Here is a 25,071-nt window from a genome sequence, read left to right as displayed (position 1 = left end):
TAAAGTTTCTAAATTTATCAGCAATCAATAATCATTATTGGTGATTTTATAAAATACATCTACATGTTGATATGGGATTTGTTTCCCCACTGAACAGATGTTCTCAAATTAAAGACAGAAATTTTTCTCTGGTGCTTCTTTGAAAGATGGATTAAGTATTGTTAGGCATCCTTACCAGGGCTAAACGTGACCAATGAACACAAAGCCTCTACCTTGCAAAGCCCACCCCTCGGCTGGTCCCGTTGGAGTCGCGGAGGATGCGAGTGGAAATGGCCTGACTGAAGGGCTTCAGCATGTTCTCCAGCTCCGACTCATCCATGGACAGCGGCAGGTTGGAGATGTACAAGTTGGTGGGGTCCTGCTCCTGTTGCTGATCACAGACAAAGGCACAACATGATTAACGAGAGAGAACGTGGAGGAGAGAAAACTATCAGAACTCATAAACTGATAGATAAGGTGATGTAGATGTCTTTGCAAAGTAAGAAGCTGTAATATGTCTGAGATTTGGAGGCAAGAGGAGTAGTTAACACACAAATAATAGCTTCTACTCTCATAACTCAGATTGAACAGATGATTAATGAAAACAGGAAAGAAAGTCATTGTATGAGACCAGGAAATTGAAAAGCGATTTTTATACCTTCAGCCCCGCGGCCCCGGAAATTATGATTATGAAAATAAAGTCATAATATTACAAGAACAAAGTAGTATTTTCATAAGAACTTTTACAAAAATAAAGCGCAGCCTTCCCCCTGCTTTACAATGAGGAATGTTGAGCATCTTGTAAAGTTATACTTTGGTATCAGTTTCGCAAATAAGGAAATACTACATCTTTTTAGCACATCAGCATCAAATCATCTCACGACCCCCCTCAAGAGGTGTCTTGGTCACAGTTATATTTTCACGAATGGTCTGATATGCTGATTTGTATATCAGACACTCTCTTGTAGTGAGAGCAGAATATCTGAGAAGGAAAACATGGCTTTTCCCTGCTAAAGGTAACATATCACTAATCCTGTCCTTAAATGCAAGTACATGTTTCGGAAACCAGACTGAATTATTTGGCTCTTCCAGATCAGCATTAGAAATCATTAAACATTGAGATGAAATCACCGCATAAAAAAAGGACACTGTGGTGTTTCTCGCCAGCTAATTCCTTCCGTCCTTTATGCGCCGCTCAAACAAATTTTTATCTGACCTACGGTATCTTGCGAGATGCGCGCTCTGTATCACCTCCGGCTATTATGCATATTTATCATCTGAGATGTGATTAAAAGCCAGTTAATGCGGTGCAAGTTCATTTCCATGCCATGAATAATGCATGTGTAATCTCTGCGACCTACGAGGAAGGTGATTTCTCCTTCACCTTCCTCCCTCGTGCTGTACTCCTGACGCCGCCGAGCGAGCAGAGGGAAACCTGCTCCGAACTTCAGCTGCGAGTGAGTCGGGCTGAGTCAGGGAGCGCGCTGACACAAGCGCGAGCCTTCTCGTAAACTCGAACACGAGGGGGGGGTGAGCGAAATTGAGCTATTTTGTGAGCGAGAGGCGGTATGAATGTCAGTGATCCGGCTTAACGTGAGATCAGCTTTCCCAGGGTGTTGGTGGCTGTGCGTGACCGTGAGCGCGTGTGATAATCCAGTCGAGGCAAGGCCGCTGAAGCGCACGCATCACTGTCCAGTTCTCTGTTCATGTGTGTGTGTGTGTGTGTGTGTGTGTGTGTGTGTGTGTGTGTGTGTGTGTTGACAAGCCGGGTGGCTGGGCACGATGCCCTGCTGGCTGGGGAGCTGCTCAGACACTGAGTCAGAAGCCACCGGGGAGAACAGGCAGCTCCTTTGTACAGGGAGCCCAGGGAGTGGCCCCTAGGACCCGCTCCCCCAGACACCGTCACCACTGTGAACACGCATGTATCCTTCGGTGGATTAGGACGCAGATTTAGCAACACACCCGGACAGCTCAGCGCGCAGCAAACACAAGGGCAAAAGTGACACGCAGCGAATTAAAAAAGACTCTAACGGGATATATTTACGAGCCGTGGCCTGAAATGCGACGGAAATAACATGAAAATGCAGTTAGTTAAACAGATGCGTTCAAGTAAAGTTTGTACTTTTATTTCTGATTTTTTTTAAAAATGAATTCCCCCTATCAATATTGCTTAGTGATCCTGCATTTTTATCTGCAGTTTGAAAAAAAGAACCAAATAATGCTGTTTTATCCCGTTGCTGTTGCCCTGTATACCTGGAGACTAAAACACTTAATTTTTAAAGCTAACTATGGTAACCAGGCTAAGACGTTAAAAGCCTTTTTAACAAATCTGCCCCATATTCATTTCGTCTCGGTTTGAAATTGTAATAAAACGCAGTTGGACAGCGACAGTGGGATGACGTGCCCTCTGCTCCCAACATAAACAATTATTATCCACGCTCTCAATAGGATGGCTGGAAAACATGTTTTTAATGCTTTTTTTTTTATTATATACACTATTTGATTGCAATTGTTGCAAAAAAACTGGTAGCTTTACAAGAAAGTGAAATACAATAAAATATCTGATAATGTCCTAAGAATTCTGGTGAGGTTAGTTATAATGATAAAAAGAAAGAAATACCCAAAGGCTTAGTTACACAAAGCCTATTTATTTCTAACATTTCTATCAGTACTTAACACTTGGTGTGGTTTGTCCATTTTCATATGATGTTAGGAGAAATTGAAGCATTTAGCATTAAACTAAAAAATATGCGGTAGTTTATACACTCCGAAGATTATAGGGGTCTGGATCAGAAATAGCTGATCCAGGTTTAGACATTTTCAATACAAACATAGCCTTTTTTTAAGCCATGTTTAGGTTAACTATAGCCTATGTTCTTTATTTATTTCACTTTCTGGTGTAAGTCATAAATAGATGGTGTCTGGATTGCTCCTTTATTTTTCCAAGACATGAAAAACAGACGCATAAATTTAGCTGATGTTGCTCATCAGCTCATCATTATCGCCCTTTTTATATCCTACTGAGCTAATCAGTACATTTTCATGAGATTTTTTTTTCTCCTTTGGTTATAATTCATTTGTTAGCTAAAGGGAGATTAACCCTTCCTGGGCTGGATTATGGTGGATTCTTGTGCATAATGTTTTAATAATCTCTTCAGCAGGCCCAGGGTGCCCACCAGCTGGAAAATGATGACAAACGGAAAATAAGGAAAAGGAAATCAGCAACATGTAAAAATTATTACTTTTTTGTCTTTTGATAAAACATTTTGTTTTTTGCTGACATCTTGTTAAAATGACCATTGGAGCAGAATTATAAATCAGGCTGGTACAAATAAACCCAGCGTATGACGAGAGCATATTCTGTGGTTCTCACCTTGGCCATCTGAGCCTGCACGCCGACTGCCTTCAGTGCTGTCACTGCTTTCTGAGCAGAGGCTGGACTGTCAAAGTCCACAAAGCCATAGCCTGGAGAAAACCAAAACACAAAACATAATATACAAGTTAAGACTCGAGGTATGTTGCATGAGGCAGGACTTGAACTTATAAACCTCTCAGTCAGTTCAGGATTCTTCAATGAATGGGGTCCAGGATGAGCTCTTACTCCTATTTCGTTGCTCTTTATTTTATATTCATTTCAAATATAAAGGTTTGCCAAAGTGTGTTTAAAAGACACTGTGACCAGTGTAAAATAGGTTTAGAATAGGTTTATCTGCAGTTTTAAAGCTTGTTTTAATCTAAGGTGTGGATTGGTGAATTAAATTATTTTGATTGCAAACGGGAGGATCAAATGCATTTCAGGTTTACCAAAGACAGCCAAATAGATTTTTAATTTGCCACCAAACCAAAACCAAAAAATCAGATACCAACCTCATCATCATCAGCCCTTATAGTGCCTACACTCTGAACAACATGTGAGGTTACCCCCCCCCCCCCTCATTATCAAGAGAAAACGTTGCACAACAGGCAGATACCTATTTTTTCTTCAGAGAGCTCATACACGTTCCCCTGATAAATGGCGCTCTGGGCAGAGAGCCACGTTATCCACACCATAAACTGTCCACAGTTGTAAAAAAAATGTAATCATAATAGCCGACCCGCTACAATAGATGTGAACCGGCTTTTCAACACAGTGATGAAAAGTGGCGCAGCATCACCCACAGCACACCTCTGTTGAACGGGCTGCATTGTCCCACACACACACCTACTCAAAGGTCTACAGCGAAGAGTTCACAAGCAGTGGGCTGCAGCCTTAAAGCTGTCATATTTCTACAACGCCGTAGTTCTACGTGTCATAACACTTGTCCAGCTGTTCTTACTTAGGAAATAAACAAAAAATATATCAGCTGACATTTAAAACAAAAAGGGTTTGTAAAATTACAAAAGAGCAATCAAATGAAACAGCAAATATCATTGGACTGGGGAGCATCTCTGTAACCTGACTCCGCCAGATAGATTTGCTCCGCATATCCATCTGGAAACCTTCCGTTGAAGTAATTTTAATGAGGGGCGAAAATACTGGTTAGCTGATTGGCCTATCTTGGTGATAGACGGGCCAAATGAACCAATCAGATCAACGAAGCATATGACGTACTAACAGAGCGACAACGAAAACACAACCACAAGCCAAGCTACTCTTGCTGCTGCAGGTAAAGGCTCGTTAGCTCAGCAAAGAAATACTCTGTAATTCCGATAAAACTTGCTCGATAGCCACGCTAACGCTAGTTTCATCGGGCTGAAGCCGCCATGTTCTTTAGACTGAACTGTAGAGCTTCTCGTTGTGTCACACCTCAACCCGCCTCAAAGCCAACGCTGATTGGACGTTCGTTTGGTGAACTGCTCCAAATTTTCTTTAACGGAGAGTAGCCAGACTGATCTGCGAGTGAAACCTTGAAAGCTCGCGAGATCAGGATGGTCTCACGAGGCTAGCATCTCTGTGGTAAATTGGTAAAACTTGAAGGTCCTATATTCAAATCCTCTCTTGGGGCATTTTTGCATGAATTTGCATGGTCTCCATGCGCATGTGTGCGTTCTCTCTGGGTACTCCAGGTCAGTACCACAGTCCAAAAGCATGCATGTTAGGTTGATCTGTGTTCACTCACACCTATGGCTGTTGATACTCTGTGCCTCTCTGTTGCCCTGTGATGGACTGGTGACCTGTCCACAGTCATGCCACAAGCATAGACAGTGGGTGGATGGATGTTTCTTCTGACCGAAAGTAAAATGTACGTTTTCTGAAAGAGGCCAATGTCCTGACTTGAATCTGATAGAGAATCACCCTATCAGAAGCAAATTGCTACGTTGAATGAAATTGATTTTGAGTCTAAATCTGCCAGGGGTATCAATAGTTTTGGTCTTAACTGTAATAATCCCAATAAAATACTTTTTTTTTGTCATCTCACCTTTGCATTTGTTGGTAGTCTTGTCCAAGATGGCCTTGGTGGACACAATCTTTCCATACCTGCAAAATTACGAAGCTTAATTGTCATCTGGTACAATGCATGAACAATATTTACATTTAACAACATTGCAGAGGAAAGGTGGCTTATTTCCAAGTTTAACAGTTGTTCATGAGGACTGGATTAAAATGTGCCTGATGCTTTATGAGTAGTGACAGTGAATACAGTTATACATCCTAATAATAAATGATATGCATCAGGAGATTTTACGAACAGAGGGTAAATTTAATGAACTGGGAGTAATGTTCTCTGGGCTTCTGCATGCAAGACAGCATTGAAGATTTCCCATCTTTTTCAGACCAGCTTGCGCGCAATATCGATAGTCAGAATTCAACAGGGGATTCAGCATAATGTGACATAAAAAGGCCTCTGTTGCATTCACAGGTCACCTCACAATGCGCCATCCTAATAATAATCCTGCGTTTTCAACTCGGTTTGGTGCATGGAGAAACAGCAGAGGAAGAGGAAGCATAGTGGCTGACTTAGGCAAATGCTTCTGTGTGCACTAGCGTCTATCAGTTCCCATCTCTCTAGGCATGTGCATCCAGTGTAATGTGATATGCCTCTCCTTGGCCGCCCTGTCCAACGCTGGCTTTGAGCCATGCTCCCATTCAACTAACCAGCTTCTCTGTGTGTAACTGCTGAACGCTCCGCTGGGTCTTAGTGCTCGTTATATACAATCCCATTTATACCCAGGAAAACTGGACAACTGATGGGCTTTATTTAGGCAACAGAGACACTCTTCCAGATCTTTTTTTTTTTTTTTTTTTAAATGTTGAAGGATTTTGTGAGCTGCTAAAGCAAAATGTATCCCATCAATATATCTGGTGGATTACACCAAACTAGCCTTTTCCAAACTCCAAATTGGCTTATCCTGCTTCACTTTAGACTTTGACACTTTGATTTAAATATTTTTTCTAAAGCTATATTATGGCAATACGACAGTGAATATACTGTACACCTGTAATGAACTCAGCATTTGCAATTGAAACACAAGTTGTGTAAAAAAATAAAAAATAAATAAATCACATTTGTCGCAAGCACAGACTTCGATGTATTTTATTCCAATTTTATGAAACTGACACAAAGTAGTGCACAACTGTGAAGTGGTATGATACAAGGCTGTAAAAAAGTTTTACACCACATCTAACGTGGGGGCTCAATGTAGGTATTGAGTCCCCTTTACTCTGATAACCGTGAAAATTGCCTTTCAGAAACTTTGTGTGATTTAATCTCAGTAGAAATATTAAATGGACTGAACTTATTTAGCGCTTTTCCAGTCATACTGACCACTCAAAGCACTGTACACTAGAGCCACATTCACCCAACCACACTCACTAATGCACACACCGATACGCAGCCTTGCCCAGGGGCACATCAACATGTGACAAAGGGGAAGATGTAATTGAACCCACAACCTTCCGATTGCAAGACTACTCAACTTATCAAGCCACATTACTGATCTGTGAAAGTCTCACACCCCACAAATCGGGCTTTTATGGAGAAGCGGCGAGTAAGAATAGAATTACTTTTGTTAAAGGAGCAAAAGGCGTCTGTAGACCAAAACAAGATGTGTATCAAGCCACGCCTTTCTCTACCTCTGCACCCATTTCCTCTTCTCACCCACCGGCTCCTATGAGCCCATTTGCAGACAAATACTTCTTCTAGTGAAGAAATAAGTAACCATAACTTTATCATTTTATTAGCAAGAGAATGTTTTGATGGCCGTGCTCTCCGCCATTTAGTGCCTGGCGGCAGCATTTTATGGGTAGGAAGTGGGCAAACCCTGAGTGGCAGCTGTTCATGTGCAGCGTGCACGGCTGGCCCGGGTATGTAAACAAGAGACTGGAGAACAACACGTAAAGATAGTGTGTGACATTTAACCATAGTCCATCTAAAAACATACCTTTAGTTTTTTTTAGTTCTTTCTATCTAAAATAATGAAATTTCACTTATTGCTCCTTTGAATAACAAATATCACTAGAAGTCCCATTCTCAGTTTTCCACAGGTTTTGAAAGGGACCAGCAAGCATGATGAAGAGCCTGGTCTATTCGGATGAGACCAAAATTGATCTTATGGCAGCAAACTAACACTGTACACCACCCTGATCACATTTCCGCTATGAAGACACACGGTAGTGGCAGTGTCAGGCTTTTTTCAGCAGGGACAAGGAAGCTGGTCAGATTGATGGACGCAAATACAGGACAAACTGCGGGAAGCAGCAGACGACTTGAGAGTGTGGTGAAGGTTCACCTTCCAGCAGGAAAACAACCCATCCAGTCAGAGCCACAGCGGATGGTTTAGATCGAAGTCCAGACCTAAATCTACTTGAGAATACAATTGAAATGATTCTCAATTCAATTGAATTGCTCATCGTCCAATCCAACCGAGACTGAACTATTCTGCTAATCAGAATGGGCAAAAATATTTAGATGTTTGCACCTTTAACAGTTGTACAAAGTGGTTCTGCAAAAGAAAAATGCATGTCACACGTTTGTTGACATGTATAATTCTTCTGCAGCTGCACAGATATACTCATTTGCTCGTTGATACATATAAACCTAATAAACAACATGCTAGTCACTGTAGATTCACTGGCTATAAATCAACCATACTGTTCGACTGCAGCTTTCTACAACATTTATGGTGTTTTCTGGTGCTAAGATGTAAAATGCAATCGTCTGATATGTACAGACATGCCTTGTTATTATTGCTCTGTAGCTACATGTTGATTCCACTACACATTATAGCTGCGTTTTAGCCTGGGAGCACTGCTTGTATACTTGCTGCTCACGCAGCAGAGTTAACTGAATTGTGCTCAGAGGTCTCGCTCTTCATGCTGTAAGAGTAAAAGAAGGGGCTTATAGACCTATTCAAGTGTGAATCTTCACCACATCTTACACAGTCCAGCTCAGCATCCATCTATAGCTAACAACCAGAGACAAGAAAGGGCAAGGACCAGAGCGGCAGCAAATCTCCCAGAGAGAAAACTGCAGGGGCCAGAGGAGGAGATTGAAGCCACATTCCCTCCTCTCATTACGAACTCTGTGCATCGTAAATCTCAGCATACAACAACTTTGATTGGTGGGGCCGGGTGCGTTTGGCAGGGATGTCCCACTGTGTTTGTGCCTGAACAAAGCAAAGTTAAGAAAGTCTGATTCCCTTCCTAAATGATCTGCATATATCCCTAATACAAGAACATACATTTTCTACTTCGACCGAAAACAGCGTCTTCCTTCAATCTAGTTAGGGGAAAATCACACTGTTCACAATGTGCCCTTCTGAGAGGATAATATCTTGCAACGACTTTATCTGCTCCGTTAAAGCAGAAATATGAGAACTACCCCCACGCAACACCACCTGACACCCCCCCCCCCCCCCCCCCACCCCCTCTCTGATTCTCCACATCCTCGACCCACTACCCCCACACCATTGCCCTTGTTTGTCTTTCCCTTTCCCCTGGGTTTGCCGTTTCCTGTCGGGTTGGGCAGCCTCATGTGAGCCATATCTTCCAGACAGCTGTAAAATAACGGGCCTCGCCCTCCCTTTCCACCCCACCCCCCTATTTTCAATCTCTCTCCGTTCCCCTTTTTTCCCTCCATTTCTCTCCCTGCTCTCCTGGTTCTCATCACCAGGCTCCAGAATTCAATTAGGTAAAAGCGGATCATTCATCTCAGCCCTCAGTGTTTTGATCTCCCCTCCGACCGTAGGCCTAACAAACATATCAGATGGATTGGACGATGCTGTTGTTTGATGTTTGACATTTTCAAGCTGCGCACAGATGCTGATGAGCCCCATTGTGTTATTTATAGTGCCGAATGTGACTTTTACTTTGAATAACAGTCTGATTGTTATCAGACTATCTAGCAAAAAAAATGTTAAGCACAAATGAACAATATTTAATGCATTTTTTTAGTGCGACTAAACCATCCATCTACCGAATTTTCTCATGCTGACATGCAGACCATTAAGCCTATCACCCATCACTCAGAACTACCATAATATACCCTGCTTCCCTGGTTCCCGCTCACGGAAGACAGCTGGAGAGATTTACTGGGAGTGTGAGAGCGCCATTTTTTTTTTTTTTTTGCACGACTCACGGCTGACAGAGTTTGACCAGATCCTGGTCTGTGGTCCCTGGATGCAGGCCACGGATGTAAAGGTTGGTTTTGCTGAGCTGCTCTGGCCCGCTGTTGCTGTTGCTGCTGCCATTGCTGAACGTGGTCGTGTTGCCGTTGCCGTTGGGGCTTGGAGGAGCCATCTGATGGTTGGAGGGGGACACATATGTCTGCTGCAAGAGAAAAGAAAAATAAACTACGATCAGATTCGAAACATTACAATCATACAAATAGGAAATACTCAGTTTGATGCTGTGTCACACCCAGACAAGTTATTTATTAAAGTGTTTATAGTACTTTAGTACTTTCTAAATAACCAGTGTAAAGAAAAGCCAGCTGACCAGAATGCTGCACCATAAAAGCATAAAAAAATAGGCCATAACAAATGTTATACAATTTAAAAGTTACCAAAAAGAAAATCGAAAACAACTAGAACCTATAGAGCAGGGTTAAAGAACATCTTTAAACAATATTTAACAACAGAAAGTAAAGGTGCTTGCAGCATCAGAGCGATTGACTTAAACATTCACAGAAAGCTACTGGAGAAGGCCGGCTCTGTTCTGAGGAACTTCTAGACTGCAGCCAAGACCAATCACCATCTACAACAACTTTTAGGGGAAAAAAATCCCTACATTATGAGTAACAACAACCTTTAATTTCCCTTTGGGATTAATAAAGTATTTTTGAGTTTTAATTTGATCATAAAACTGCAAAGCGTTTTAAACTTTTGGAGCCGCAGCAGCAAAAAGCTCCAACCCGTAGGAGTTTGCTTCACATCTTTGAAACAATCATAAGCATCATTGCGACATGGATATGAATGCAGTGCCTCAGCCTCAGACAGACAAAATGTGGCAAAGACTATTAAAATAATTTAAAACATGGCTTAAAGACATCAGGAAAACATGAAATTGCTTTATTCTTGTCGGAAATTGTGGTTATGACATTGATTTAATCACATTTCCTTGCTCTTCTCTTTCTTTTTTCCTATAACAATGTACCCAGTAGGGATGGGCGATATGGACCAAAAATAATATCCCAATATTTTTAGGCTGGATGCAGATATATATAATATTTATTTCAATATGTTTTTCATAACGTAACTATCAAAGTAATTAAAAAGGCATCTCGGAGTTAAAGCTTTATCCCAAATATCTCACAGGCACATTTTTTAAGGGAGCTATAAGTAAGATATTTACAGTAAAATCAACCTAAATCATTCTCATTTGTCACCTGGGATAGAAGTAACATTCCCTATAAACAATCGGTCCTCTCCATCAACAATGTCTTAGTCATATTTTTCTCCTTTGAAACCTAGAGGTACGGTACGGAACTACTTCAGTTCAGAGTGTAGCCCATGTTTAGTTCCTCAGCCAATCTTACGAGATTCCCAAAACAGAACACAGCATTTGATATTTTATCTTGGCAAAGAGCAGCAGCCTGCAAGCATGGAAGCCAGTAAGAGAATCGGACCAGAAATAGAACAGAATACAACATTGTATACCTATCCTGTGTAAGTAAAAATTCACAACAGCAACACACCGTTTAAAAACGGCATATTGGATCGTGATTGGCTAGCTGTTGTACCGATTTGAGCCACAAGGTGTCAGTATTACTTATAGTTCCTTTAAGAAACAGTAGCAGATAAATATGAGAAACAGCAAAAAAAAAAAAAACTTACAAGAATACATAAAAGTATAATTCTAACACAACATAGACCATCTTGATATAAACAATGCAGTCTCATCTTATATCTCTTTTAAATCTCAATATTTTAAAGATGTCAATACATTGCCAAGCCCAGGTACCCAACACTCTGCTTAAGCTTTTTACACCTTGGTCACTGATCTCTAATGTCAGGTGTACTGATAAAAGACAAGGTAAGATCCTCCTAGGCACCAAAGACAGATATTTACATAAAATTTGCGTCTGACTTGTCTAGTCTTCCATCAACCTTAAAGAGCACACGTCAACCCTCATTGAGCTCCACAGGTCACTGATGTAAGCCTAAAAAAGTGCTAAACGGAACGGCTGTCGGCTAGCAGTGCTTACACTATGCTAAAAAAAAAAAATCCAGACTCTTTAAATGAATTGTTCCATGATGGTGGAAAAGCCTACCAAGGACTACCATAACTGAGACGTCCCTGTCTCATCTTCAGGGTATTTTGAAGGCCCAGCTCTTCAGGGAGCATCTCATACCCTAGCTAGCACATACTCTGTACTTCCCCAACCCCCTCTACTACATCTCTTTCTGAACACCCCTCTATGCCTGCTCTCTATTTCTACACTTTTAACCCTGTCACCTCTGACAGAACTTGACTTGTGGTCTTCCTTCTAAGTAGCTTGTTGCTAGATTGAATATTAACCGTACAGTTATATCCTCATTTGGAAGTCACTTGGGATAAAAGTGTCTGCTAAGTGATTAAACATAAACAGATGTGGTAAGTTCAAAAGCAACATTAAAAAAGACAGACTGCAGTTTGCAAGTTGTTAGAGACGGTAAATGCTTATCCCTACATTTGAGGGGAAAAAAGAAAAACAGCATGCAAGCTAGAGAGCACCATAATAATTGTGAAGTACTGGGGTAGCCGCATCGTGTTATAGGGGTGTTTTGGAGCTTGAGGGACTGGTGCACTTCATTATGTCGATGGTAACATGAGGAAAGAACGTTATGTGAAAATGTCGAAGTGACGACTCAACACACCAACCAGTAAGTTAGGCCTTGGCCACAAACGGGTTTTGCAAATCGACAGTGACCCCAAGCATACCACCCAATTACAGAGAATTTGTTCCTACCATTTGCATTTCCAGCTCTACAGAACAGACGGCGGCTAATGTTTAAAGCAGTGGTCTCAAACTCCAGTCCTCCTGCAACTTTTAGATGCGTCTCTGCGTCAACAAACCTGACTCCAACATGAGCTCATTAGTAGAGCTCTGCAGATCTTGACTGCACGCTAGTGAGACAGTTTAGCCATTTGACTCAGGTGTGTAGGACAAGGGACACGTCTAAAGGTTGACCAACCTCGGAGGATTTAAGCTTGAGACCACTGGTTTGAAATCACCTGGTAAAGTGGGCAGGGTGAAGGAAAACTAGGAAGGTTTTTTACTTTCTGAAGCCGGGTTTACCCACCTCTAGCAATTAGAAGCCTGAGGATAACACAGTCAATGCTTTGGAGAAGCCATCGGTGCCAGAATGAATGTCACACGAGGAGCAGCTGCTCGCCATTTTTTAAAAGTATGGTTGCACGCTTGTGTTTCTTCTCCTCGAATTTTCGAATCAAAAAATCTGAACACTCCCTGGAATCTTTTAAATAAAAAAAAAAAGTATTTGCTAATTCTCACAGTACCTTATTTCACTGATCAATCAAAATCCAATCCAGCACATTTTTTTTCACATTGCTCTCTTTAGTCAGGCACTTAACAGCAAAGGGCTAGAAAGGTTAAATTAACATAATCTCAATAAGCCAGTGCGATAAAAGTGTTGTATCTCTCCAACCACATTTCTGATATAATTCACAGGAACACTCTTCATGATGGGTCAGATCATGAAGAGTGATCTGTAACACAGCAGCCTGGAGCAGGGAAATGCAAGCATACCCAGGTGTGTGTTGCCTCTTATCATTTGGGAAAAAAATAATAAAAAAAAACATAGAACATCGAACAAAATCCAGCTGCAAATTCTTTGAATGGGCTTATTATTATCGGTGAATAAACAATACCAAAAATAAAAAAACATAAAGACTCAAACTTGTCATAAAACAAGATGCCTGCTTTGCCACTAGTCCAAAGTTGTAAGTGAACAGGCAGGGTTATAACAAAATAGTTAGCAAATAGATAATGGTTCTTGGATGGATGGATGGATGGATGGATGGATGGATGGATGGATGGATGGATGGATGGATGGATGGATGGATGGATGGATGGATGGATGGATGGATGGATGGATGGATGGATGGATGGATGGATGGATGGATGGATGGATGGATGGATGGATGGATGGATGGATGGATGGATAGATAGATAGATAGATAGATAGATAGATAGATAGATAGATAGATAGATAGATAGATAGATAGATAGATAGATAGATAGATAGATAGATAGATAGATAGATAGATAGATAGATAGATAGATCTGTCAGTAGGTCAATCTGGATCAGAGTTTGGGTATCTAAAGAAATTTACTGCTCAATCTGCCAAAGTTATGTGGAACCCCAAGTGAGATGGGTGCGACAATAAAAACATAAACCAGAGAAACAAGATTTTTTATGACTAAAAGACAGATGGAGTCTCCTAAAATCACAAAAGGCACATTACACATTTATCGACACATTTATTGAGCTACAGTAGTGTCTTTCAAGTTTCCTGGTTTCCCCATCATGCTCTGATTTTCTAAGAAATAAAGGAATGGTAGCATCCAATATTCTTCATTCTGCACAAGAATAAAAATGGTCTGAAGTTTATGAGGCTATTTAGTCTCCCCCTCTGCCTTAAAGAGCTCTAAAATAACAAGACCTTTACCCTAATAGGGAAATAATCTTTATCACGTCAAAAGAAAATGGCCATTTAGCTAAACTGTATACAGATTACTAATGAAACAGCTTTTCTTCAAGAAACATAAATCAGTTCGTGGACAAAAAATTTAAACCGATCGACACAAATCTTTGGCTAGCCACTGTTTCTGTATCTCTGACACACTTGTAGTGATTTTTAATAAAAACAAAACCATGTGACTCTAAGTTTTATTCCATATAACTGTGTATGTATTGTTATGCATAACAGAAATTTTGATGAGCCTCTTGCTGACCTACTTTTGCAAACTCCACAATTTTAAAAGGAACAAAATGATAATTTGGGAGCTAATATATATATTTTTTAATAATTTATAGGAAATGTAAATAACACTACAGCAGCAGCACAGGTCGAATTCAGCTCAACCCTATTGTACTGGAAGAAATGTCTAAATGAATCACAGGGGAAACATCTTACATTTTTAAATGTTTTTTGTTTTGACTTTGTTTCTGACATTGTGTTTAAATCCCACACAAAAACTTAAAAACGTACAACATAATTTAATTGCTTTTTTTAAACAGAAAAAAACGACAATCCTATTGCTGCTAATACAATGTAATATTTAGATTATTCCAGTAATAAGTGTCATCTATAATAATTATAAATTGTCATTTTGATTCTGACACATGGATGTTAACAAAAATACATAAAAGCAGATTTTTGTAGAGTAACCCAGGTATAATAAGCTGATATAAGCTTGTCAAGTCAGTCATTCTGTTGGGGTTGTGTCTGCATTTGGGGTCTTAACAAATGTGCTACTCATAGCACCCCAACTGCAGGTATATAACATTGTTACCTTACTAAGACTGATCTTTTATTGGCACATTATGCCATCTGAGCAATTCATGACCAGAAATGTTACCAAACAGCCTAATTTGTCTTTCTTGTAAGCACGCATAAGGTGTAGGAGCCTAGAATGGGTTATTCAGTGATGCATCCGACCCTCTTAAGTTACATAGGTGAGTTTTTTGAATATCAAAAAAGAAATATATACAAAAAAGAAAAAATAGAAGCAATGTTTCACAGTTCACAGTTCATTGGAGATCCAACATCTGGTAGACAAATGCTATTTTAATAAACACTTTTATTAAAATTTGTCAACAGTATAGCTTATTAATAACGCAAATGTAAATATTTCTACAACAAATATATTCTGCGTCACTAATAAATATAAATCAGGTGAAAAAAAAGGAATTGGATAATATATGTTCTAAACCTTTTCTGGTCCCTCCCAATACAGATGCCTCATCTTTTCAAAACTGATCTTCAGCTTTCAAAACTTAAAGCCTCTTTTTTTTACTGAAGGTAAGAAAACCACTGCGACTCACTGAGTCCATTTATTTTCACCTGCTATTTAGATTTATTCTCACCTACTTTATTAATGCAGCAACACTGTGCAGCTTGTTTTTTTCACAATCACGATTGCTACCCTCCCTTGCCTTCTCCTCCAGGAAAAAAAAAAAAAAAAAAAAACATCAGTAGGGATTCACCTGCAACAGCTTGGAGAGATAAGACACGACGGGAGAGACCAGAGAGTCCGGTGCCGAGGCCTGGTTGGTGAGGCCTGTCTAATTGGGATCTGAACTTGTTAGGGGAAAGTGCTAATCCCTCTCATGTGCATTCAAGTCAGAAGGTAATGTCTCATTAAAACCGCTCTGCTAAACCTCATCTGAGAAAACGATGGCAGGGAGTCAGATATGCATCTAACCCCCACCAACCGCTCCGGCTCGAGGTGTTTTTTCAGCCATGTAAGGTAATTTACAATGTAATGGTGCAATCATTAACAAATATGCATGAAGAGCACAAGAGAATCTTAGAAGGGAAGGACAGAACATCAGCCTTCAAAGCCTTAGAACATCATTTTTACAGCTCTCACCTAAATCGGTGCCAAAAGTCTGACCGCCTATAGCCAGCCCATTTCCCCTGATTTTTTACAAAGTTGTTTTAGTGACGGCCCTATTACTGTATAACTACTGTGTATACAGTAATTGCTGTGTACTGCAGTTTTCAAAAGCATGGAAGTCAAAACAAAACCAAAGTGTTCCATGATTCCATTCACAGAGCTTTAATGAGATGGTAGAGGACGTCCTGGAGTAAATGGAGTTTCCTCCTGCTTAGTGGAGTTTTAGGGTAATACAGCACCGCCCTGCCAACCTGTTACTGCACACTGCCGGTCAGCTGGCTGATAAGAGGCTGCTACATCTTTCTGATACTGATAGAAAAGACCTATTTAGCTTTTAAGAGTTATTTTCGGTTGGGAATAACATGGTTGTATTGCTTCTTTACTTTCCATGCATACTGCCATACTGAAAGACGTGGGTTACGCATGTCTAAATGCGACAGAGCAATGGGAATCTGGTGGAACATCCCGTTCCGTCGCATCTTTAAATAGTTTCAGCTTTGATGTGCTTCTGTGCTGAAAAGACCATGTGTGTTGGGATCACAGTTTTCCACTACGTCAAGACCAGGTATGTTACTTTTGCTGTAATGTTCTTGCACGGTTTCACTTTAGTGTCATATTTGAGAGCCAACTGTCCATCTGGGAAGGAAACTTCAATGCTCTGTGAGTGCATTATAGAGACAACTTGGTTTCACTTTCAGTTGTATGAATGCAGCATGCAGAAAGTCAGTGAATCTTCATCAGTGCAGACAGAATAGCTTCGTGTGAGATTCAGTAATGTTATTGCTGGGTCATTGCAGTGATATCTGAGTCTCTTCAGTTCTGTAGCAATCTAGCAGCAAATGTTTAAAATATATGGAGTGTGAGAGCTGTGGTGCTCATTGTGGAGATTTTTTTTTTACATATACTTTGCTTATTTGGTGATCAAATCATGTATGCTATCAAATGCCTTGTACAGCACTGTGTCTTTTATGGCATTTAAACAAAAGCCAGATATGCACCAGATACCTGTCCATCCTATTGAGGAGGCACTGTTTTAAAACTACAGTTGGCAAATTGTTTTAAATAAAAGCTATTGGACCATGCCATAATTGTGTTTGTGCATACGTGCGTGCGTTAATACCATGATACCGTAGAAGGTGGCATTTTTACTCACATGTATCCTACTAAGAGAATCTCAAACCAAATGTCTTCACACTAAAGAAACCGAGTATTTATGCTGATAATGTTTTTCTGGTTTTGGGGCCAAAGATTTATCCACTTCTAATAAGTGTGTGTGTGTGTGTGTGTGTGTGTGTGTGGGGAGTGTGTGTGTGTGTGTGTGTGGGGGGGGGGGGGGGGGGTAAAAGAATGTATTAGTGGATGAGTCCAAAATATTTGTACAGTTTCTCAACATTCCTTGCAGCAGGACAGATCTGTGGGAAACAACTGACTATTCCTGTTCCTACATCTGCAAACATGCCACCCAAGCATTTGTTTTATTTTCAGATTTAGGAGTTACAGATGCAGATAAATAAATTACACATATATATATATATATATATATATATATATATATATATATATATATATATATATATATATATATATATATATATATATATATATATATATATATATATATATATATATATATATATATATATATATATATATATAGACAGAGAGAGAGAGAGAGCATGGTCCAGAAGCTGTGTGTGCTTCAGCCAGCAGCTGAAGACTGATGAGATGATTACAGTTGGAGGCGGCGGAGGTGATGTCTGCAGGGACTGCAAGTGACTCAAGGTCTATTTGAGCCGAACAGAACGATATGGGGCAAAGGGAGCAGGATGTGGGAACGTTCTAGTTAATAGTGAAGACTTAATGTCTAACTCTTCAAAGCCAAACCTCCCTGGCAACCCAAACTTGCTTTGGTGAATACAGCTCAGGTCAGAAATTTACATACATAAACACTACATGTACTAATATTCTCTGAGCCATTCTTCAAGATTTTAGATTTGTACTTATTGTTAAAAATTCAAATGATATTATATATTTTTTCTTCATTACAAACATGAACATCGATTATCATACATACAATGATTCACAATGCAATCTGTAATTTACTCACAAACGAAGTGGTCATTCTCCATGTTTTGACCCACTTCCATGTTCGAATGGTTTTTCCTTTTGGGTTACTTATTCGATTTACAGCAATATGCACAAAAGGGGAAAAAAGTAAAAAAACGTGAGGTACTTAAAAATTGAATTATAATGTGATCAAATCAAATAATAGCTGAATTTGGTTTTAGTAATCTTAAAAATCCCATCTCTAGGACTGCATAGATAATTTCTCTTTAGAAATAAAACCAAATTACGTTGTGGTGTAACCAGGTTATGTGTAGAGATATGACTTAAACATTAGCGCCTACCTGAATGGTTAAAGGCACAGCGGAAAAGATCATAGTATAACAGGTGCAATCTCTTTGCAGTAAATCCCAGAAATGTAAAGTAAAGCAGTGCGAACCAGATAAGCAAAGTGATGAAAACCTTCAACGTTCTGTCGCTTAAAGGTGCTCCTCTCCCCGTGCCTTAATCCATTAATTCTCTCCCTCTTAACCATTTAAAACTGCTTTTAGCAAAAATCAATGTTCGAAACAGGCGGGAGGAAGAAGAAAAAAGCTTGAAGTTAATGGGAAGCAGAGTAAAAAGGGGAGTATCTCCTAATCCTTCTCTTCTCTCCGCCCTTTTCTCAATAATAAACGACGTAGATCGGCATTTGATGCTGGATTTACAAGTCTCCCCTCTGTGTGCGACTTTAACTCTAAGGGATGGGGGGGGGGGGGTTAAACGTGCAGGTTTCACTTCAGGAAAGAAGGGTTTTAAAATTGGCAGAGCCCCTGTGGAAGCGAACGCATTGTCTGAATCCAGGATTCCAGGAATTCCAGGTCATTAATCTGAGCAATCTAAATTCCTTCCAGCTGTGAGCCAGAGATGGGAGTGACACACGCACTGCGGGAAGCGTTTGATTTCAGCTGTTTCGGATGTTTTCCGAGAACTTACTCATAAGGTTGCACTTTCATTAATGCTTATATAATTTTCAAAGAGCCATATGAATATAAATTTAAGCCAGAAGAATAGTTTACACTTTAATCAGGCATGTTAGTTTGCAAATGCATGGTTTAATATTGGTTAATTTCAAACAAAACATGGTATTTTTTTGGTAAAAAAAAAATAACTAGTTAAATATTTTGATTAGAAATTGATGATGACTGAAAATAGTGGTTCAGTAAACCACTGTTCTTATTCATCACGTGTGTTTTTCAGAAAGGCCCTTGTGTTCCACCTTGTAAAATGAATAGATATATAAACTTAGTAAGGTTAAGATCTGTTATAAGCCATATTGTGAAGAAAGTTTCTGCACTGGAGCAAAATTTCTAGTTTCAGTGTGGTCTTAGCTGGTTTAGCCTCTACGCTACTTACGCTACTTGCTAATATGCTGGCCAGTTTGACAGCTAGGAAGCTAAACTTCTTAACGTTTTCAGGTCCAAAAGACATTTTGTTACAATAGATTTTGGCAACAGTTTAGGCTTAAATAAAAAAAAACAGTTCTGAGTTTTTTTTCTTTTCAACTTGGAGGACCTGCGACAGACTGGCGACCTGTCCAGGGTGTACCCCGCCTCTCGCCCGTTGAATACTGGAGATAGGCACCAGCTCCCCTCGCGACCCCAACAGGGACAAGCGTGATGGAAAATGGATGGATAGAACTTGGAGGACATAACAGAGGATCTCATGAAATAAATTATGACAATGCTTGCTATTCATAATGACCTTCCATAGAAAAAAAAAAGGTTTCCTGAGTTGTGCTCAGACTGAGTTTTCTGATTGTTTGTATTTTCATACACAGAAATTTAGAGACCTCTAGATATCTTCAAAGCAAAAATGTACATGCAGAAAAAACTGCAAATAAACAAGCACGCATAAATAACATAAATAAGTGTTAACTAAAGACTTTAAAGTGTTATTCGCCCTGTACCACAGAGCATTACTCCGCCCACATCTGATATTTGAAAAATGTGCCTAAAGGAGGTGGTGCCCTGCAGCCCAGGGAACGTGGAAGTGGTGACGGCTGGGTGTAGTTAGAGCTACTAGAACAAGGTAAATAAAAGCTAAATAAACTGATTGAATGGTAAGGGACGGAGCTGCTTTTATACCACACAGCGGCAGAGCCAGTTTTTCCGGGTGACGTCGCAATATCTTTTGAGCCCTGATTCAAAACTCAAATGCAGTACACTTGTTAAACATGAAGATGGCGCTACATAGATGTTTTTAGGCACAAAAGCGGGATTTTGACAAATATACAGTAAATTATCAAAATAATGAATGGAAAATGTAAACAGCACTATAAGACATCCATGTATACAGTTTAACACAAAATAAATGTTTGGATATGGTGGTGAGTTACCCTTTAATCTTGACCAAAGTCTGTATTTTGTAGAAAATAAATAACTTGCTGGGCTAAATTTGTTAACAAACACTTAATAATTTAAATAATTATGTTGTAATTTAACACCCCTGGGTCTTTCTGCATGGAGTTTGCATGTTCTCCCTGTGCATGCGTGGGTTCTCTCCGGGTACTCCGGCTTCCTCCCACAGACCAAAAACATGACTGTTAGGTTAATTGGCTTCTCCAAATTGTCCTTAGGTGTGAGTGTGTGCGTGAATGGTTGTTTGTCCTGTTTGTCTCTGTGTTGCCCTGCGACAGACTGGCGACCTGTCCAGGTGAACCCCGCCTCTCGCCCAGTGAACGCTGGAGATAGGCACCAGCACCCCCCGCGACCCCATGAGGGATAAAGCGGTTCGGAAAATGGATGGATGGATGGATGTTGTAATTTAAAAGGTTTAAATCATTAGAAGGATTTAACAGCTGACTATCTTGAGGAAATTTGAAGCTGTTAAAGCGATTTATAACATATATAGTTATCCCGAACAGTAATGTATAATAATTTAACAGCTTTTTTTGAACATGAATATGTTTTGTTAAAACATGCCCAGAGGGTGCAGAATCCATAGAGCATAAAATACATCTTAGACTCATTTTGCTATAATGAAGGTGTCCTGCAGAAAATTACCCATGGAGGTCTCAAACGGCCACAATAATCACCAAATTAAAATTAAAAGAGCAAAAGAGATAAAAAAAAAATATGAATTCACAAATACTGCCAGCTATACCTCACATTTTACACACAGAATAGAAAAGTTTGCACCTGACTATTGCATTTTAGTAATAAAGTTATTTGAATAAAATCAGCTTTTTAAATAGGTCAACAATAGGTCATTTGTTTAGGCGTTTTACATCTTAAAAACTGTTCTAAAATTGCAGGAAGTAAATTGCACACCAATATATATATATATATATATATATATATATATATATATATATATATATATATATATATATATATATATATATATATATATGCACACCAATTTCACTGCTTAAACTGTAACAGTCTGAGCATTTCTGCACAGCGAGGACCCAAAGTGTTTTAAACCGCTTGCATCGCTGCAAATAATCCTATAGGCTGAATCGCTTCCTTTTCAGCTGGGTTTCTATGTAAAATATACGGTCTGCGCAGGAGAAGCGACTGAGAATAGACAATTTAACCCTCATGAATTATTCATCTCCCAGAGCAAGCCAATCAATATTACAGCTCGCACACTGTTCCAGTTTGGAGTCACTGTAGGCTACTCTTCGGCTAATCTGTACATTCAGCATGGTGATCTAAAACAGGCTGCCTGTACTTTCCTCTCCTCTCCGCGCTATGCAAACCCTCTCAGTAATTATATCTGAAGGGGTGGGGCATCATGGAGCGCGTAAAAGAAGAAGAAGAAGAAACAAAAAAAAAAAAAAAAACTTTACAAACTTGTGTTAAATTCAACAAAAACAAAACGACGCCCGGCGCGTTTATTTGGTTCAGTTCACAACAGACACCGTCCTTTGCGCTATTTTTCTCGCACTCTTTAGGCGCACCGAGTCGGGCAGATGTATGAAACTGTTCTCTGCGTAGGTTGGAAATAGGAAGAGAGCCGCCGACCGTGTCGGAACAAACGAAAGCAAACTGCTCAAGTAATCCACTGGGAACAATGTAACAGGCTCCGCTCTGCGTTACTGTCGTGTCACAAAAAAAACGCACGGCAAAAGCCAAAACGCGAGCGCCGCCACAGCCGGTAAGAGAGTTTTAACGGGATCCAATTTCAAGGACACTGCAGTTTAAAAGAGCCGAGCAGATTTTTAAGTGGAGAGCCTGAGCCCGAACAGCGCCGCATCGACGGCTGGCTTTCTCTACTTCAGCAGAGAGGCGATAGAAGTGCTTCTTTACCTTCTTGTGGCTTTTGCCGGTGTAGCCGCCGTACGGGCTGATTCCTGTCCTTGGCGGCACCGAGAGCAGCATTTTTTTTTTTTTTTTTTTTTTACGCGGCGCTGTGTCCGGAGGAGCCGAGAGTCAGCTGACGTCAGTCAGAGAAATTCAGCCAGAGAAGAGCGGCGGTGATTGGAGTCGCTCTCTGCGCGGCACGCACACCCACCGCACAGCCTCTATATGTTTATGTGTTAAAGCTGCTGGTCAGACGATTCTCCGAGAATCAGCCCGGAACATCTCTTACCTGCAGTACGCCTCCTGACCAGTTGTTTTCCTGTTTGTTTCTCTATTTCTTTTTAAATGGTTTTCATAAATATAAAATCTAATCCCCCTAAAAGCAAGCTGACATGCCCACATGCCTCTGATGACATCACGCAAGGCAATTTATCAGAGTTCTTTTGAGTTGATTTATTTGTTGTTGCTTTTTTTCTTGTGTGTGTGTCTCTTTTATTAGAATGTTTTGAATCAAACTCTTTGCTGGATAAAATGCTTAAGCTGTGTGTGAGAACACAGCAGGGATTTAGAAAAATGTAGCATGAAGTTTCACTTCCACTTAAGAAGTGTGCAGTATACAGGTCAGCGAACAGGAAGATTGGCTAATTACGGTGGCGCTTACTGCAACAATGCAAGCCAAAATAATTTATTTAAGGTTATATTATGTGATAAAACAGACAAAAAATACTTAATACTCTTAAATAAATATTTCAAAGCACTGTGTACAATTTGTTTAAATAGATAAAAAAACCCAGATGTGCTTATAAATAGTTTATATAAATAGGATAAACATGCAGTATTTTCTTTGAGGATGTTGATGGAGGTGCAAAGAGGGTCGGAGGCAGCACTGAAGGTAGCAGAGATGAAGATGCATCACATGAACAGCTCATGTTGGATATATTAGAGAGATAATGTCAGAGAGGCCAGACTGAGATGGTTTGGAGATACACTGAGCAGGGATAGTGGGTACATCATTAGAATGTTTCATTATAGTAGATCTTTATCAGATAATGCTGTATCAAACTTTTGAGTCTGTCCCCCTTTTAATTTCCTCAGTATCATAGAATTGCCCAGCAGATGGCAGCAATGTTATTTCTTCCCATTCACAAATTGATGCTTTTGTTGATGGTGTCACTTCCTCGTTGTGTTTTGCATTAGACAACGGAGCCCCCTTGAAAAAGAAGGTAATTATTCAAAGGAAGCTGGCTCCCTGGTTTAATTTAGAGCTGTGTTCTTTGAAGCACATTGTTAGGAAATTGGAGAGAAAATAGTGGCCTACACATCTGGAGGAATCCTACCTAATCTGGAAAAACGGTCTACTGTTGTATAAAAAGACCCTTCGCAGAGTTAGATCAGCATATTTTTCATTATTAGTAGAGGAGAATAAAAATAATCCTGGGTTTCTCTTCAGTACAGTGGCCAAATTTACCCAGAGTGAGAGCTCTGTTGATCCATCCAATCCCTCAGCTCTCAGCAGTAATGACTTCAAACTCTAGGGTCATTTCCGGAGTATCACAAGGTTCAGTCCTTGGACCAATTCTCTTTACTATATATATATATATATATATATATATATATATATATATATATATATATATATATATATATATATATATCTATCTATATATCTATCTATATATCTATCTATATATATATATATATATATATATATATATATATATATATATATATATATATATATATATATATATGCATATGCTTTCAATTGGGAAAAGTATCAGACAGCATGGGATTCATTTCCACTGTTATGCTGATGACACTCAGCTATATTTATACATAAATCCTGATGAATCCAAGCAATTACTTTGACTACAGGTATGACGTCAAAACCTGGATGACTTTAAATTTCCTCTTAAAAAGACAGAAGTTGTCATCTTTGGACCACAGTCCTCAAAAAATAAACCCAATCAATCAACTAATCTGAATGTCACTTAATTGGCCTCTGGTAATAAGGTAAAAAAAAAAACCTCAGTATTATTTTTGACCAGGACATGACATTTAAACCCATTTTAAACATGTTTCCAGGGTTTCCTTTTTTCACCTCTGGAATATTACCAAAATTAGAAATATTCTGTCTGGACTATTGTAATTCTTTACTACCAGGAAGTCCACAAAATGTAGTTCAAAGTCTTCAGCTGATCCAAAATGGTGCAGCAAGAGTTCTGATGAAAATCAACAAGTGGGATCATATTTCTCCAATTTTAGCTTCCCTTCATTGGCTTCCTGCTAAATCAAGAATAGAATTTAAAATTCTCCTTCTAACGTATAAAGCCCTTAATAATCAAGCTCCATCATATATCAGAGCTCTGATTACCCCGTATGTTCCTAACAGAGCACTTCGCTCTCAGACTGCAGGTCTGCTGGTGGTTCCTAGAGTCTCTAAAAGTAGAATGGGAGGCAGATCCTTTAGCTATCAGGTTCCTCTCCTGATATCAACTCCCAGTTTTGGTCTGTGAGACTAGGCTTAAAACTTTACTTTTTGACAAAGCTTATAGTTAGAGTGGCTTATGTTACCCTGAGCTATCTCTGCACTTATGCTGCTAGAGGCTTAAGCTGCTGGAGGACATCAGGGTTTATTTTTCTCACTCTAATGAGTTTTCCTACTGTTCTCCAATTTGCATTTTTTGTTGTTA

General features: G+C 39.7%; 1 protein-coding gene across 4 annotated transcripts in view; it reads right to left on the bottom strand.

Annotated features, from left to right (window-relative positions):
* rbms2b (RNA binding motif, single stranded interacting protein 2b) overlaps positions 1–22,657 on the bottom strand; it is a 34,136-nt gene extending 11,479 nt beyond the window's left edge. For 2 of the 4 annotated variants that reach the window (XM_036137848.1, XM_036137851.1), the window contains exons 1-5: positions 22,385–22,657; positions 9,537–9,727; positions 5,379–5,437; positions 3,353–3,444; positions 213–370 (exon numbers count right to left, since the gene is read on the bottom strand). In XM_036137848.1, coding sequence (XP_035993741.1) covers positions 213–370; positions 3,353–3,444; positions 5,379–5,437; positions 9,537–9,727; positions 22,385–22,456 — 572 coding nt within the window. In that variant the 5' untranslated portion in view covers positions 22,457–22,657. The remainder of the gene's footprint in view (positions 1–212; positions 371–3,352; positions 3,445–5,378; positions 5,438–9,536; positions 9,728–22,384) is intronic. The other 2 variants (XM_012866558.3, XM_036137840.1) reach the window with 2 other exon arrangements.
* Positions 22,658–25,071: the final 2,414 nt, after the last annotated feature.

The sequence above is a fragment of the Fundulus heteroclitus genome, chromosome 1 (genome assembly GCF_011125445.2).
Source record: "Fundulus heteroclitus isolate FHET01 chromosome 1, MU-UCD_Fhet_4.1, whole genome shotgun sequence".
Taxonomy (NCBI): domain Eukaryota; kingdom Metazoa; phylum Chordata; class Actinopteri; order Cyprinodontiformes; family Fundulidae; genus Fundulus; species Fundulus heteroclitus.
Note: the sequence above shows the minus strand (reverse complement) of the source record. Positions and strands in the feature narration are given on the sequence as shown.